The 18,095-nt window shown below is 49.8% G+C and overlaps 1 protein-coding gene across 2 annotated transcripts in view; it reads left to right on the top strand.

The window, feature by feature from the left end:
- The first annotated feature begins 13,492 nt into the window (after positions 1 to 13,492).
- Positions 13,493 to 18,095, top strand: part of BSN (bassoon presynaptic cytomatrix protein) — a 116,998-nt gene continuing 112,395 nt past the window's right edge. Inside the window, exon 1 of one of the 2 annotated variants that reach the window (XM_055276749.2) lies at positions 13,493 to 13,890. In XM_055276749.2, the coding sequence (XP_055132724.2) occupies positions 13,661 to 13,890 (230 nt within the window). In that variant the 5' untranslated portion in view covers positions 13,493 to 13,660. Of the gene's footprint in view, positions 13,891 to 13,922; positions 14,101 to 18,095 lie in introns of those variants that run through there. The other variant, XM_055276753.2, reaches the window with a different exon arrangement.

The following is an 18,095-nucleotide window of genomic DNA, read 5'->3' as shown; positions in this document are numbered from 1 at the left end:
CACCTGTCACTCATTCAAAAAACAATCAGAGCTGGGTGCGGTGGCTCATGCCTGTGATCCCCGCACTTTGGGAGGCCGAGGCGGGCAGATCACCTGAGGTCAGGAGTTCAAGACCAGCCTGACCAACATGGAGAAACCCCATCTCTACTAAAAATACAAAATTAGCTAGGCGTGGTGGCACATGCCTGTAATCCAAGCAACTTGGGAGGTTGAGGCAGGAGAATCTCTTGAACCCGGGAGGCGGAGGTTGTGGTGAGCCGAGATTGCACCATTGCACTCCAGCCTGAGCAACAAGAGTGAAACTCTGTCTCAAAAAAAAATCAGACCCCGGCCACCCTTCCCCTCTGCGAAGTAGCCGGGGCAGAAGGCATAGTCAGGGTTCATGTTCCCTTTTCAATCTCAGACATGTCAGAGGTTGAGAGGCTCCTTGGCTCCTTTTCCACTGGCCCATCCCACTTCCGGAAGGAATTTCTTTATATTACTCAGTCACATAACCTTACTTGGCATGACATTTATGTTATCCTCTCAGCCACTCTCACCCCAGATGAGAAAGAGCACATTTGGCTAGCTGCTCAAGCCCATGCTGACACACTTCATCAGCAGGATACAGTCCATAATCCTGTTGCGGCCATTGCTGTTCCCCTAGCCAACCCCGAATGGACTTACCAACAGGGGGACCCTGGCATCCAATGCTGTAACCGTGTGGTCACTTGTGTCCTGGCTGGCATGGAAAAATGTGCCCATGCCGATAAGGTAAATTATGAAAAAATTAGAGAAATAACCCAAGGCCCAAATGAAAATCCAGCTCTTTTCCTATCAAGGTTATTAGAGACTATGCTCAAATACACAAAACTAGACCCTGAATCACAAAAGGGTCTAACCTATCTTCACTTACATTTCATTTCACAATCAGCACCAGATATCAGGAAACAGTTGCAAAAACTAGAGGAGGGACCCCAAACCCCACAAAGTGACCTTTTAAATCTGTCCTTCAAGGTTTTCAATAACAGGGAGGAAGAACATAAAATGCAAAAGGAGAAACAGGCTAAGATTAAATACCAGATGCTGGCCATTGCCCTCCAGAGAGGTTCCAAGGAGAAATCACCTTCTCAGGGCCCCGGCACCTGTTTTTGGCATGGCAATCCGGGACACTGGGCAAAGGCCTGCCCAAACCCATGGCCTCCAACAAAGCCTTGCCCTATATGTGGCAAATGGGGACATTGGAAAATGGACTGCTCTCAACAAGAATGCCCTTCCCATTCAACAGCATCCTCCAGTCAGTCCCCAAACCCACTGCAGGGACACCTCTGCTCTTTGTTGACGCTAGTGGCCAAAGACTGACGGTGCCCGGGATTGCTTGTACCCATGCCATGTGAGTCTCCAGAACCCGGGGTAATTGGGATGGCATCTGGTAAGCCAATCTCCTTCTTATTGGATACTGGGGCAAGTTTCTCAGTTCTTCCAGAGTATTATGGACCCCTAAATTGTTCTTCCATTTCTGTTGTTGGGGTTGATGGCCACCCTATCGCTAACTCTCAAACACCTCCATTATACTGCACCTTATTCAATACTGCCTTTACTCACTCATTTGTAGTAATTCCGCAGTATCCTACACCCGTTATTAGAAGAGATATACTCAATAAATTTGGGGCCACATTACAATTGAATGCCTTACTGCAGGTGCCTGCATACTGGCTCCTTTGCCAGCCAGAAAACAATGAAGCCCAAACCCAGTCCTCAACAATTTCAATCCAAGGAGTTAACTCAATAGTATGGGACACTTCTCAGCCCACTGTTGCCATATACCACCAGCCGTTTCTAATAAAACTTAAGGACCCCTCCCAAATTGTTTCACAACCCCAATATCCCCTCAGTCAGGCTGGACTTAAGGGAATAAAACCCATCATCACCAGATTACTAAAAGCTGGCATTTTAACAACCACCAATCCCCCCACTGCAGCAAAATTAAAGGGCATAGCTCCCTGGATACATTTCTCAAAACTTAAAAGGGCTCCTCCTCTTAATCCCAACCTGTCTCAATTTTCTTGTTTTCTTACAGGACCCACCAAACTCAAGATCACTTGACTCCCCACAATTCTTTAACCACCAACTCTTTCAGTAATTTTATTTGCTGCCTTGTAGAAGACCTTTCCTGGTATCCAGGCTCCCCCCACCCCCATAATTTATTTCTTCTCCTTTTATGAGATATGGCTGCAGGAAACTTCTGCAGACTACACTCCATCTCAAATGTCCTTTTTTTCTTTTGTTCTTTGTCTCCTTCTAGTACCACTCTTCCCCTTACTTAAACCATACCTTGCAGCTGTCTTACAACTTACTAAAACAAGCCAACTTAGGCTCCACAGAACTCTGTTGGGTCTGCATGCCCCCCTTGTCCCCAATATACCATTATCTCCCTGGACCTTTAGAAGCCTGGACCAATTTCCTTGGCAACCCTCACCATTACTAAAACTACCTTAGGATCTGCATTCTGGGAACCAAGTACTGATCCTGCCACAGCCATAGCCAAAAAGGTGCGTCAGGCCGTTCTCAAACAACTAACAACTTTTTATCCCCTATCCAAAGCCGCATGGTTACAGGACCTATAGGAACCACCACTCCACTCACTACTCAGGCCCTTATATGTTTCACCTGCTCCTTAAACGGAGTTCCAGAAGGGTCTTTAAAATGCTCGGACTGTAACCTCCCTCTTTCTTTCTCTCTCTCACACAACAGATTCTAGTTATTCCTCTACAACAGGAGGAAGTGACCCATTCTCATCAGTGACCCAACTCATCAGCCATAGCCACTCCCTCTTACCCCTTAAGATTTTCTCTCCCTGGCCGGGCGCGGTGGCTCACGATTGTAATCCCAGCACTTTGGGAGGCCGAGGCGGGCGGATCACGAGGTCAGGAGATCGAGACCATGGTGAAACCCTGTCTCTACTAAAAATACAAAAAAAATTAGCCGGGCATGCTGGCGGGCGCCTGTAGTCCCAGCTACTTGGAGAGGCTGAGGCAGGAGAATGGCGTGAACCCGGGAGGCAGAGCTTGCAGTGAGCCGAGATTGCGCCACTGCACTCCAGCCTGGGCGACAGAGCAAGACTCCGTGTCAAAAAAAAAAAACAAAAAAAAAAAACAAAAAACAAAAAAGAAGATTTTCTCTCCCTACATGTAGTAACGCTTATGAATGTAACTAAGGGTCAGATTTTTTTTTTTTTTTTTTGACACGGAGTCTTGCTCTGCTGCCCAGACTGGAGTGCAGTGGCGTGATCTTGGCTCACTGCAACCTCCGCCTCCCAGGTTCAAGCAATTCTCCTGCCTCAGCCTCCCAAGTAACCGGGATTACAGGCACCCACTACCACTCCTGGCTAATTTTTGTATTTTTAGTAGAGATGGGGTTTCACCATGTTGGCTAGGCTGGTTTTGAACTCCTGACCTCAAGTGATCCACCCACCTTGGTCTCCCAAAGTGCTGGGATTACAGGCGCGAGCCACTGCACCCAGCCTCAAGGGTCAGATTTTTGCAGTGTAAGGGCCAGCTAATACGTTGCCTTTATTCAATATCTATGGTAGACATGAAAAATCCAAATGCCAACTTCTTCCCCTTCCAGGTCCAACCCAATTCTTTCTTGATTCATCTGAACACAGACTATTCTCAGAAATACCTTTGGTAACTCATTACCCCCTTCTCCAACTATTAACCTATGCCCACCTAGCTTCCTCTTTTGTGTCATTTGAATGAGAAGGAGGATCAGGTCGGGATGCCTCAAACTACTGTAGGGACCAGCCCCACAGGGTCGGTGGGTCTCTCCCTGTGTGCGGCGACGAGAGAGTGTAGAAATAAAGACACAAGACAAAGAGATAAAAGAAAAGGCAGCTGGGCCCGGGGAACCACTACCACCAATGCGCGGAGACCGGTATTGGCCCCGAATGTCTGGCTGCACTGTTATTTATTGTATACAAAGCAAAAGGGGCAGGGTAAAGAATGTGAGTCTTCTCCAATGATAGGTAAGGTCACATGGGTCACGTGTCCACTGGACAGGGGGCCCTTCCCTACCTGGCAGCTGAGGCAGAGAGAGAGAGAGAAGACATAGAGAAAGACAGCTTATGCCATTATTTCTACATATCAGAGACTTTTAGTACTTTCACTAATTTACTACTGCTATCTAGAAAGCAGAGCCAGGTGTACAGGATGGAACATGAAGGTGGACTAAGAGCGTGACCACTGAAGCATAGCATAACAGGGAGATGGTTAGGCCTCCGGATAACTGCGGGAAAGCCTGACTGGTGTCAGGCCCTCCACAAGAGGTGGAGGAGCAGAGTCTTCTCTAAACTCCCCCGGGGAAAAGGTGACTCCCTTTCCCGGTCTGCTAAGTAGCGGGTGTTCTTCCTTGACACCTTTTGCTACCGCTAGACCATGGTCCGCCTGGCAACGGGCATCTTCCCAGATGCTGGCGTCACCGCTAGACCAAGGAGCCCTCTGGTGGCCCTGTCCAGGCATAACAGAAGGCTCACACTCCTGTCTTCTGGTCACACCTCACTATGTCCCCTCAGCTCCTGTCTCTGTATGGCCTGGTTTTTCCTAGGTTATGATTATAGAGCAGGGATTATTATAATATTGGGATAAAGAGTAATTACTACCAACTAATGATTAATGATATTCATATATAATCATATCTAAGATCTATATCTGGTATGACTATTCTTGTTTTATATTTTATTATACTGGAACAGCTCGTGTCCTCGGTCTCTTGCCTCGGCGCCTGGGTGGCTTGCCGCCCACAAACTACCACCTATTATTTCAAGCATATGTTGCTGCCTGTCTAGCCCCCTCCAGCCCTTATTTCTTCTTATGTGGACATAATTTCTACAGCTGCCTGTCTGTTAATTGGACTGGAACTTGCACTTTAGCTTAGTTATGCCTCCCTTGTCTGTTGCCACAAAGGACCAAGAATTTCTCCTCCTACTACACACACACACACACACACACACACGCACACACACACACACACACGCCAAAACAAAAAGGGCAATCCAGGTAATTCCAATCCTCGCTGCTCTTGGAATCTCTTCTGCAATAGGCTTTAGTTCCACAAGTTTATAGCTTTTTCAGTTTCCCTGTCTACCCAACTAAAGGAGGGACTAATGGAAATAGCAACTCAACTGGATCACATACAAGATCAAATAAACTCCCTTGCAGCAGTAGTACTTCAAAACCATAGGGGACTAGACATCCTCACTGCAAAAAAGGGAGGTCTATGCCTCTTCCTGTAAGAAGAATGCTTTTTATTTCTTTATTTCTTTTTCTTTTTTTTGAGACGAAGTTTTGCTCTTGTTGCCCAGGCTGGAGTGCAATGGCATGATCTCGGCTCACCGCAACCTCTGCCTCCCGGGTTCAAGTGATTCTCCTGCCTCAGCCTCCTAAGTAGCTGGGATTACAGGCATGAGCCACCACACTGGGATAATTTTGTATTTTTAGTAGAGACGGGGTTTCTCCATGTTGGTCAGGCTGGTCTCAAACTCCCGACCTCAGGTGATCTGCCTGCCTCGGCCTCCCAAAATGCTGGGATTATAGGCGTGAGCCACCATGCCCAGCCAAGAATGCTGTTTCTTTACAAACAAATCTAGATTGGTAAAAGAAGGAATATCCAAACTTAGAAAGATTGCAGAATGTCTACCCCAACAACCCCCCAATGACTTTTTCGGTTCTTTCCTCCCTTGGGCACTCCCTTTCATCAGTCCTTTCATTGTTTTTACCCTGCTTGCTAAATTGTTTTCTTTTTTTTCTTTTTTTGGTTTTTTGAAATGGAGTCTTGCTCTGTCCCCCAGGCTGGAGTGTAGTGGCCCGATCTTGGCTCACTGCAAGCTCTGTCTCATGGGTTCACGCTATTCTCCTGCCTCAGCCTCCCAAGTAGCTGGGACTACAGGCGCCCGCCACCATGCCCGGCTAATTTTTTGTATTTTTAGTAGAGACGGGGTTTCACTGTGGTCTCGATCTCCTGACCTCGTGATCTGCCTGCCTCGGCCTCCCAAAGTGCTGGGATTACAGGCGTGAGCCACTGCACCCTGCCGCTAAATTGTTTTCAAAAGTTCATTTTAGAAAGAGTTACTTCAATTGCTTGGGCCACCACAATGGGACATATAAAGGCGGCATTCCTGCCGCAGCAACAACGAATGACTTCATCACCAGAGGAAGGCTACCTCCCCCCACACCATCACCCCTAAACCAGCAGGAAGCGGTCAGAACGAGTAGCTGCCCCTCTGCTAAAAACCCTATCCAAAGAGATAATTAAAACCAAGAGGGGGAGAATATGAGGACTAACAATAGTTATGCCATTTTACAACCTTGGCCACTGTGTTCTCAGAAACAAAGCAAATGTCAACCCTGCCTACAGCTTCAACAGAGCATAACGGCCCTAACTACATCTACTCCCAGCTGGAAAAGTCCACAACAGTCCCAGCCAGCCAGCACTTCCCCAACCCCTCCCCAATAGAAACTTTATTATAAAAGCCTCAGCTTGTAATCGATCAGGGTCTCAGGCAGACTCCTGACTGGGACCCCTCTCAGGCTTATTCCTGTAAATAAACCTGTTTGGCTGTTGAGTTGCCTCCTGTCTCTTGCTCTCTTCCTATGCATCTTCCTAACAGTTTCCTGGGGGATGCTGAAGATGTGTATTCCTGGGCTTCTTTGAGGAGCACATGGTATGCTGGGGGCAGGGGGTAACTCTGCCTTCCTGTGTCCAATGTAATGACTAGAATGCATATGAGAGGCTGAAGAGGTACTGAGTATGACCCCAGTGGCTCTGACTCAGCAATCACTGTGCCCCAAACCCTGCCCTGGGTTCAGGCAGCACATGAGCTTACTCCTGGAACTCCATCCTCCTCAGAGAGGCTCATGATCATGCAGGGCTAGGAGAGGGATGTGGCAACCCTGTGAACCCCAAGAAGATCCCTGGAGCAGAGCTGGAGATGGAAGGTGGGCCTGGTTGGAATCTCAGCTGAATATGTGGCCTTTCTTGTTCTCTTGGTAGCAGATGATGTCTTTTGCCCAGCCTTAAAAGGAATTTTCAGTCTGTACTGTTAGCTCATTGTCAGAAAGACTGCCTTCTCAGAAAGCTGATGTCCATGCCAGGCCTTCCAGCTGGAGGGGTTATTAATACATACATAGCTGTGGTAACCCAGATGTGGTTACCTGACTGATACCTGCTACCACCCAGCCCAGAACCTGGAGGAGCCAAGAGGGGTTCTCCTAAGACAACCCTGATACCTGAGTATTATTTTAGTGCTCATGGCCTGGCCTGGTGATGCTGTGACTACACCCACCACTATAGGGCAGGGTAGTGGTCCTGTACTGAGGGCGAGAAGTCAAGCCCTCCAGGTTCAGGGCCTGGTTTGAGCAGCAGACAGGCAAAGACCAGACTTCAAGATCACAAGCTCAGTGAGGGCAGAAGGGTTTAGCAGTCTTGGTTTCTGCTGTATCCTGGGGCCTGGCACAGTGCTGTCCTCATCCTAGAGCTCAAAAAGTGCCAATTTTTTGTTTGTGAGACAGAGTCTCACCCTATTGCCCAAGCTGGAGTGCAGTGGCACGATCTCAGCTCGCTGCAACTTCTGCCTGCTGGTCTCAAGTGATCCTCCCGCCTCAGCCTCCTGAGTAGCTGTGACTACAGGCTTATGCCACCACACCTGGCTAATTTTGTATTTTTTGTAGAGATGGGTTTCACTATGTTGTTAGGCTGGTCTTGAACTCCTGGGCTCAAGCCATTTGCCCACCTCAGCCTCCCAAAGTACTGGAATTACAGGCATGAGCCACCTGGTCTGGCACTATGGACCTTCCTCCTTGCCACAGGTTCTTGCTTCACTATCAAGGACTCACTCCCTACCCCATTCTATCTTTCCTGGAAGGCAGAAGCTTTTCCAGTGGCTTCTAGAAGCTCCCTGGGCACTTGGTAAAGATGATAGAACAAACAAGCCCCTACTACAATCCATTCTGATTAGGACAGAGATAGAGCTCAGTGGAGAGAGTGGCTATGTCCCGTGGCCTGAGATTCCTGATGGTAAAGGGTGATTCTCAGAAGTGTCCTTGGGTTTGCAGTAGAAGAGCCACAGAGGAGTCAGGAGGTGGGGACCTCTCTGAGAGACTTCCCTAAAGACATGCAGAAATGAGTCTGATGGAGGGGCTGAGCAAGCTTCTCCTTCCCATGAGAAGTCAGAGTCATGCCTGAACCACTGTTGTCTGGGGTAGGACATGTGGGCTGGTCAGGAGAGGGCATAAGTGCATGACTTTCCACCCAGGCCTGTTCTCCCCCAATCTATGAAACAGAGATGGGTGGGGGACAGGATCACAATAGAGATTCTGGTGACATTTTCTGTAGTTTATTGGAAATAATTTGTGTGCCTATCACTCTCTTCCTGCAAACAGAGCTCCTCAAGGGCAGGTCTCACAGTCTTCTCTGGGCCTGGCACTGAGTAGGAGTCAGGTATGCACCGGCCGAAGGAGGATGACTGCCTGCGTGCATGAGATAGGCAAAGCCAGCCCAGAGGCTTGTCTAGGGGAACACAAAGGGACAAGGGATGCAGGATGTTTTTTTCTTTTTTTTGAGATGGAGTCTTGCTCTGTTGCCCAGGGTACAGTGCAGTGGTGTGATCTCGGCTCACTGCAACCTCTGCCTCCTGGTTTCAAGCGATTCTCCTGCCTCAGCTTCCTGAGTAGCTGGGAGTACAGGCACCCGCCACTGTGCCTGGCTAATTTTTGTATTTTTAGTAGAGACGGGGTTTCATCATCTTGGCCAGGCTGGTCTCAAACTCCTGACCTCGTGATCCACCTGCCTTGGCCTCCCAAAGTGCTGGGATTACAGGCGTGAGCCACCACACTCGGCTGGGATGCAGTATGTTTTGACTTGGATGCTTATGACTTGGAGGAACCATGTCTTCATTATTTTTTCTTGTCATAACAAGCCTTCAGAATCATGTAACTCTAATAGCAATGGGTCTTAATTAGCTTTCTTGGGAGCAATGCATGGGAGGTGGGGTTAGGCTGGTGGCAAACATTTCTGACAATTTTTTACCGCCTTTTTTCACATAATGCAAGCAAAGAGTTGCCAATTGCAACAGCAAAGGAATTATATAGGCAAGGCATCAAGCAAATTCTGTATCTTCCAGCCTTATTCCTTTCTCCTGCTTTACCAAGGGCCATGGCCAGCTTAAGACCTCAGTACACAATTGAAGTTGTCCAGGCCAGCCCAGGTGGGCTGCTGAGCAGAACGAAGATACAATCACTTGTTTGTAGCCTCATGCCAGCTTAAGGCTTGCTTAGGGAACCGCCTTATTCTCTATGTTAGTGGGCAGTGCCAACAAATCTCAGCCAGGAAAGAAAGCCTCTGTTTCTTTGGGCTTCCTTCCTTCCTCTTCAGTTCTGTTTCTCTCTCCCAAAGAAGAAGCGGGGCAGGAAGCCAATTTCCTGAGTTGCTTTTCATTGGGAAGTGAGACAGGCCTCAGCAGCACTTTAGCAAAAAGAAGGGTACGGTTCAAAGAGCCTTGTAGGCAGGAGACAGGTCTCTCAGCCTCTCTGGAATAGTCCAAAGTCCATGGCACTATATCCTCTAGATATAGCCTGTCCTGTGTCATCCTTCTCTATTGTCTTCCTCCTCTGATCTCTCTAATGCCTACTCTTGCCTGCAAAGTTTGCCATTCTTCTTCACCCCCATAGACATCTTCATCTTTCGATCTCGTGCCTCCCCATGGAGGCTGCCATGCTGAAAGGATCAGCCCAGAGTAAACTGGACTTATGGGGAAGCAGGCAAGAGTCTGAGCTCTACCCCTTCTCCCCTTCTTGGGGATGACCTGCATGATGCTTTGCCCACGGCACAGCTGGCCTCTGGGTGTAGTTCCTGAGGTTCTGTCATCTCTTCATTCTTCCACGATTTGCCTTCCGGTGACTAATCATTTCCACTAATCCCAGCAGTGAGTTGGCACTGATTGGGCCTTTTCCCACCTGGATTTTTTTGTTTTGTTTTGTTTTGTTTTTTTGAGACAGGGTCTTGCTCTGTCACCCAGGTGGGAGTGCAGTGGCACCATCACAGCTCACTGCAGCTTCAACCTCCCAGGCTGAGGTGATCCTCCCACCTCAGCCTCCCGAGTAGCTGGGACTACAGGTGCATGCCACCACACCCAGCTAGTTTTTGTATTTAGTAGAGAAAGGATTTCACCATGTTGCCCAGGCTGGTCTTGAACTCCTGAGCTCAAGCAATCCACCTGCCTTGGCCTCCCAAACTGTTGGGATTACAGGAACGAGCCACTGTGCATGGCCCTGGATGGCTTTTTGTTGTTGTTGTTGTTGCTGTTTTTTCTGATTCCATTTTCCCTCTGGTCTTCTACAAGTGTCTGAGAGCATAGGCTGGAGAAGCAAGCTGGCGCGTGTCCGTTGGTTCCATTTAGGCATGTGGATTGATTGTCCTCTCACCTGGCCATCTCCAAAATGGCTGACATGTGTCACATGTTATGCTGAAGTGGGAAGAAGATATTTCAGCAAGTGAAGCTTAGGGGACTGGGAAACTCCTGCAGGGTCTCTAGATCTATCCTGTCCCTGGTGGGGCAGCAGTTGGACCCAGGAGGAAGTGAAACTTGACACACCACACAGTTGGCTTGCACAAACTGAAAGATTTGTTTATTCATTTGTCATAAAGCACAGTCAAGCCTAGTGAATTTTCCTGGATGAGTGAAGAGAGCTCATCAACAACCCCTCCATGAGGAGAAACCAGATGCAATCCCAGCACTCTCCCTCTTAGTTATTAGGTCAGCAGCTAAAGCCAAAGATCTCTCTGAGTGCTTTTAAGCCTGGTGATTGGTGGACCCCTTAGAGGCGCAGGTGAGGGAAATGCTCAGAGCCTCACGGAGAACCCAGCACAACCATGAGCCCCAGAGGGCCTGCTGAAGGCCAGCCCAGGGGATAGGACCAGTCAGACAAGGTCCTGCTGTTGAGGAGCCCCAGTCTAGATCAAGAGGAGGTAAACAGCCTCTGGGACAGTGAATGAAAATGGGAGACTGAATCAGAGCCCCAGATAACCAGAGGCCAATACCATCCCATGGTCCACAGGAGTCCCTGGGCTGAATGTCAGGGGTGAATGAACACAGAGCAGGCATGTTCCTGGGGATGCTCCTCAAATGAAACAGAACTGGGAGAGTTTGACAGGAGAGGAGGGGCACCTCTAACTCACATTTTCAGGTCCTCCTGGGTCCACTGTGCTGTGCCCTTTGTCACCAGGGCAGCAAAGACCCTGGAGGTCTGCTAACAGCCAGGAATCCACTCTGAGGAGGGCAACTCCCCGAGCCTGCAGGCTGGGTGGAGCTAATTAACCACACAGGAACCAGAGGCATGTTGATTTAAATCTGTGGAAAGCCATAGCTCCTGTGGTTTCTACAAAAACAAAAAAATAAACATCCTTTCCTGCGTTTCAAGTAGCCCAACCCACACTGACTGGGGTCTGTGAAGCTGTAACAGCCTGGGTTGGGACAAGGTCAGGCCACTGGCCTGCCCATAGTGTTTGTGAGCATATTCTTCCCCAGGAGGAAATATATGGCACAAGACCGCCACATCCCAGACCATCACCAGGCAGACAACTAATAACAGAGTTGTCATATGTGTGCCAGGCACCTGTCCTGGTGTTTTACCTACATCAGGCTGGGTGCATTGACTCATGCCTGTAATCCCAGCACTTTGGGAGGCCGAGGTGGGTGGATCACCAGAGGTCACGAGTTCAAGACCAGCCTGGCCAACATGGTGAAATCCCATCTCTACTAAAAATACAAAAACTAGCCAGGTGTGGTGGTGGGCACCTGTAATCCCAGCTACTAGGGAGGCTGAGGCGGGAGAATCATTTGAATCCGGGAGGTGGAGGTTGCAGTGAGCCGAGATCACACCACTGTACTCCAGCCTGGGTGACAGAGCAAGACTCTGTCTCAAAAAAAAAAAAAAAAAATTAAATATCTACATCAGCCACTCCACCCTTACAATCCCCCATATTCGAGGAGCTACTAAGATTCTAACTTTGCAGAATAGGAAATGGAGGCTCAGTGAGCCTAAGTCAGTTGCCAAGGGTCCTATCGAGGCTGAGATGCAGACTCTTTTGGAGCCTAAATGTGCACATGTAGTTACCACTCACGAAGCTGTATCAAACATCCTGCAGCACAGGAGGAAACACAGCAAGGACCATCATATGCAGGAAGAGAGGCTCTCTTCATCCTAGGTCATCCCAGAGGGGCCAGGCAGTTTAGCGTGAAAACAGGAGGTATGAAGTCAGGAGAAAATATCAGGAAGTGGGGGCTCTGCATTTCCTCTTTCTCTTACTTGCTCCATCCCAGAGGTCGGGAGGAGCAGCTCGGAGTGCACAGGGGAAAGCCCAGGGAGGGTCCTGGCCCCTCCTCACCACAAGTGACACAGCCACCGGTCTGTCCAGCAGGCTGGCTATCAGCGTTCACTGGGATCCCTGGATTATTCTAGGTTCAGTTAGTTATATGCTAACACCCTATGTGATATATTCAGCAACATTAGGATAATTAAATGGGTTTGTAAAATGGGTTCAAGTTACTCAAGCCTTTCTACACAGTCATGATTTATGACGCCAGAGATGAACTGGAATATAGGCTGCATCTCCTAGGAAATATTCTCCAACAGGAAAGTACAGGCTTGTGTGAGAAGCCACCACGGCAGACAATCCTGAGTAGTGGGCAGAAACTGGCTGTAAATGTGAGGCAGCGGGGAAGTAATTCGGAAAGCTCTCAGGGTAATGCAGAGGCAACCTGCGGCCCCGCGTCCAGACAGTCCCGGGATCCACAGCTCCAGGCCTGAGAACCATCAACTCCTCTTCTCCATCCCCAAGGTCACTCTCCCAGGGCTGACTGAGGTGGCCTCTCAGCTGGCTTCACGCAGCCCTGTCACACCCTCCATCTGTGCCCGGGGCGCTTCCTGAGACTCCAGTTTCTCAGCGTGAATCCCAGATGGTTCCCATCGCCATCTGGATAAAGGCTCCACACCCCAGCTGGCCTTAGAGACCCTCACAATCCGGCCCGACCGCCCAGCACCCTCCTTCTCCTTCCCTCTACGACCTTGCGTCTCTGAACACACTTGTTCCTCTGCCTTCCCAACTCCTATGCATACTTTGAGGCCATCCTCGGGTAGCCCCTCTCCTCTCCGAGGCCTGTCCTTACGATGCCTGTCCGCTGTGGCACTCTGGTTACCCGGAGGAGAGTTGCTACTCTCGAGTTCACCGAGGCGGAAAGCGCCCCTGACTCCAAAGCAGGGCTAAGGGCGACGTCCCCGAGGCCGCTTCTAGTGGCCGGTGCCCCTCCTCACAGTGCCCTCACAGCGATCCCGCCGGCCCCCGCCCGGCTCCTTCTCAGCACGCTACAGCCGCGTTGGCCCTGGACAGCGCGTGCGCGGGCGCCGGCGGCTGTTTCCCAGCGACCCCGAGGCTGGCGGGAGCGCGCACAGGGGAAGGGGTGCGTGTGCTGGGAAGAGGGCGCGAGAAGCGCATGCGCAGCGGCAGGCGGCTCGAGCAGAGCTGGGAGATGGCGGCGGCGGCGTCCGCGCCGAGAGTGTGAGCACCGCCCGGGAGCCGCCGGCCCGGGCGCAGCGCGACCCCGACCCCGCCCGTCCGCCTGCCCGCCATGGGCAACGAGGCCAGCCTGGAGGGCGGCGCTGGCGACGGGCCGCTGCCGCCCGGAGGCGCCGGCCCCGGCCCGGGCCCCGGCCCCGGCCCCGGCCCCGGCGCAGGAAAGCCGCCTTCAGCACCGGCCGGCGGCGGACAGCTCCCCGCGGCGGGAGCAGCGCGGTCCACCGCGGTACCACCGGTCCCTGGCCCCGGCCCCGGCCCCGGTCCCGGCCCTGGCCCGGGCAGGTAAGCGCGTGTCTCGGCGCCCGGGGGGCGGTGAGCTGCAGCCTGAGGCCGGGGCCCGGGCCCAGGATCCCGCGATCTAGTGTGGACGGCGAGGTTCGACGTCCGGCCGCACTCTGAGCCCTACCAGAATGGCGTGAACTGGGTGGTCGCGGGAAGCGGCCCTTCCTTTCCAGCTGCCCCGCCTTGGCGTGGCAGGATGACGAGCGCAGGGTCAGTCGGGGCCTGCAGACCGTGACTCCGTCACGAACCCCAAATTCGCTTCTCCCCAACGCTCGGGCCTGACTGCTCAGGAGGGGCTTATGTAACCTTATCCTGGTCCCTCCGCACAGGGGAGCAATGGGATGGAAAACGTCCTCCCTGTCTGCTGGTGTCTGCATGTGTCCATTGTGCTGGGCCGAGGAAAGAGCACAATGGGAGTGGCTGTCAGGAAAGATAAGTGTCACTGCAAGGAACAGAGAGATGAAAATAGTTAAACCATGAACTTGGGCTTTCCTTGGGCATTTAGTGGCTGTAATCACTTTGGGGGAAAAGAAAATTGCCCACTGGACACCAAGAGGTGCTTATTTAGGCCCAACCATACTAATAGGATCATGTGTTTTCACCAAGGTTTAGGGAAACATTTTGGGGTGAAGCAAAAATGCTATTGAGTCATCCAGCACCAGATATGTTCTCATTACCTTATGATTTAGATCAAACCAGTGGAAAAGCTGAAACCCACACAGAATGCTTTAAACAGAACATATCTGATTAAATACTGTGAAACCAGATTGTTATAAATGTATGCCAACCCAGGTCCTGCAAAAACAATCAAGTGGCAATGAAGGCTGTAAGGCAATGCCTATATATAATAAGTCAGTAGACTGAAAACTCAGGAAAACTACTAAGAGATGACAGGATAAAATGGAAGGCATTATCTTTGCACCAAATAGGCTTGGGGAGTAGAAAAACCCTCAGGGGGTGGGAGGGAGGTGCTTCCAGCTCCATGCGAGTCTGCTGATATATGTTGCCCTGGCTTTTCTGTGTGGGAGCACATAAACTGAGGATGCATAATTTTTTATTCTTTGGCTGCCCGACTGTGCCTCTCGTGTGTTTATTTCCTCAGAAGTCATTTCTTAGACAACTAACAGTAATGAAAGGCTCTTAGTAGCTTGAAACCTGCGGCAGACAGGTCAGCCTGTGAGCATCCTTTTTAGAGGTGGGGTTTGTCCATTTTACACTAGCTATAATAGTAATGCAGTTGGATAGCACACAGCTCTTAGCACTGCAAACACTGTCCATTTTGCTGCGTGTTGAGTTGCTGTTTGGGTTTTAGCTTGAGAGAGGCTCACCCAGGCTTCATAGTGTTCTCCTTCCGAGGGAAAGCTTCTGTAGCTGAATGGAAAAACACCTTGTTATTGAGAGTTCCCTGTATGGGGAATTTGTCATTTCTCTTCTAATAACCAAACAGGCTGCTTTGCTTGTAGTTTATCAGATGTTGCAGAGCCAATCATATGAAATTCTGGAAAGACCTGGGCAGCTCAGAGGGACCAGAAGGAGGCTGATGTCTATTGCTCATATGCCTTTTTAGTGTTTCATTTGTACTTCATCTGTACATTCTGCTGCAAGGCAGACCCATGAACTGCTGTGGGTGAGGGGAACCACGGACTCCTGCTGGATTTAGTAGTCACACAATCTCTTACCTGGCTGTGGGCAAGGCTCATACCTGAGCCTGTGGTGCTGAGGTCCTGTGACTATCAGACTCAGGAGGTGAGCTGGCTATTTGTCCCCAAAGCTCAGAACCAGAGAACATTAGGAGGTGGGATTTACTCCTCCAGCTGATATTCAATTTATCATAGCACCTCAGCTGAGCAGCACCTCCATGGCTTATCTCTCCTTTGGTATGGCAATGGCTTCTACTTCCTCTCACTAGAGCATCTCAGGTACCTGATACCAAATTTAGCATGTTCTGTTCTAAGATGCTGCTGAACAGATTGGCCCATTGATGGGAAAAAAGCCCTGTGGATGTGCTTCTGGGCATTCAGGAAAGAGCATTAGCACAAAGACATATTTGCTTTCAGTAAGATTTTGAATTTCGGGGCAGTCAGAAACCTCATAGAGGTGGTAGAAGGCCAGGTAAAAGGGAGATGATTCTGGGGGAGTTAAATCCTGTTGCGATATTACCTTGTCATCCCAGGCTGAATTAGTCTTTTCATCCTCATACTGAGCTGACTTGGACTCTGTGAGGGGGTGGCTCCAGCATTTGCCGCTGAAGATCCTGACTTGAATCCCATGAGTAGCAGTGCTGCCACACCCATAGTGCTGCCTCTTAGCCCGTCGGGATGATGTGGAGCTTTGGGCATTGGAGAGTCCCTCAAGGAAGGGCTCTCTGCTTCTGGTGTCAGGGTGGCCATGTACACTTATATAATCTGTGCCTTTTCCCAGAAGTGCTGGTTTGGGAGAAAGCTGAACTCTAACCCAGCCTCCACTCTCCAAGCTGTGTGTCCTGGTGTAGGCTGCATCCTCTTAGATGAAGGGGCATCATTCACTCATTAATTCATTTACTTATTTATGGAGATGTGCCTAATGTACAGTGGAACACACATATTGATGGGATTTTATTTATACATACACTCGTGACACACTACTAGATCAAGACAGAACTTTATCAGTACCCCAGAAAGTACTTTTTAAAATAATTACATGAAGGAGCCATGTAGACCAGTGGCAGCCTGTCTAGTTTACACCAGCTCTGTGGACTTGCACTTTTTTTTTTTTTTTTTTTTTTTTGAGATGGAGTCTTGCTCTGTCGCCCAAGCTGGAGTGCAGTGGTGCAATCTCCGCTCACTGCAAGCTCCACCTTCTGGATTCATGCCATTCTCCTGCCTCAGCCTCCCGAGTAGCTGGGGCTGCAGGTGCCCACCACCGCACCCAGCTAATTTTTTGTATTTTTAGTAGAGATGGGGTTTCACCGTGGTCTCGATCTCCTGACCTCGTGATCCACCAGCCTCGGCCTCCCATAGTGCTGGGATTACAGGCATGAGCCACTGCGCCCGGCCCGACTTGCACATGTTTTAATGTTTGCAAACTGATATCTAGTCGATCAGCTAAGGTGTATTTGTCAGCTATCAAGAGCAAGCACAGTTATTGGCTTTGTGGACGGTATGGAAAGGATATATAATGCTTCCCTGTCCTTCAGCACCTCACAGACTGGTTGGCCAGATAGCTCTTGAAGAGCCAAATCATGGAAGAACCCTAAGAGAGACACTGTGGGCGGCTCAGTGTCTGAGAAATGTCAAATAAGCAGTGCTTATAGGGTTATTAATTGGGAAGAGAGGCACAGCTAGGCTTTAGGAGAGGTGGAGATGTAAGGCTGGAAAAATGACTGGGTTAACAGAGGTAGAGATAGAGATAAATGGCGTAAAGAATGTGGTCTACACAGGCAGGGGCAGTGAGCAGAGAATGAGGCTGAGTGCAGGGTGGTGGGGGAAAGCCAGGGCAAAGCTAAGAGAGGCCCTTCTCCATCACTGCCCATCAGAATGCGTAATCAATGCCAAAGTCGCCTCTATTCACTCCTGGACCATATGTTACGGAGACAGACACCCCAAGCCAAAGGCAGCTAGGCACAGAGAACGTGGTTGTTTACTGGAAGGTGGGCAAGGCTGCTCTGAGAACCATACCCCGAATTCCTTTTTCAAAATGGATTTCTCAGGCATAGTATCTCTGGTCTGGGGTTAGTCAGACTTGTTACATTATATCAGCCAACTCAGCCTCTAGAAAAATCTGGCACTAACTTGTAAAGATAAAATGAAAGGACATAATTGCCAGGTCTGGAAATAATGCTTCTTTGTCACTTAGAGCTCTTCTTTGTCCCCAGTGGCTGGATCTCACAGAGGGTATGTCATGGAGTGTGAATTAAAGTGACCTTACATCTGAATGGTGACGATGTCAAAATTTTACCCAGAGGGCAACCATTTTTGCATTTCTCCAGGGAAAGCAGGCTACTTTTGATAATACAGTTGCTCACAGCATCATTAAGACTAATAAGGTGCTATTGATTTAAAAAATGTAAAAATGTAATGGAGACATTAGGAGGAGAAATACTGTCTTTTGTTTGTTTGTTTTTTGTTTTTTTGAGACAGAGTCTTGCTCTGTTGCCCAGGTTGGAGTGCAGTGGCGCGATCTCAGGTCACTGCAACCTCTGCCTCCCAGGTTCAAGCAATTCTCCT

Source organism: Symphalangus syndactylus, chromosome 1 (assembly GCF_028878055.3).
Source record: "Symphalangus syndactylus isolate Jambi chromosome 1, NHGRI_mSymSyn1-v2.1_pri, whole genome shotgun sequence".
NCBI lineage: Eukaryota > Metazoa > Chordata > Mammalia > Primates > Hylobatidae > Symphalangus > Symphalangus syndactylus.
The sequence above is the reverse complement of the archived record's forward strand: the minus strand, read 5'-3'. Positions and strand labels throughout refer to the sequence as shown.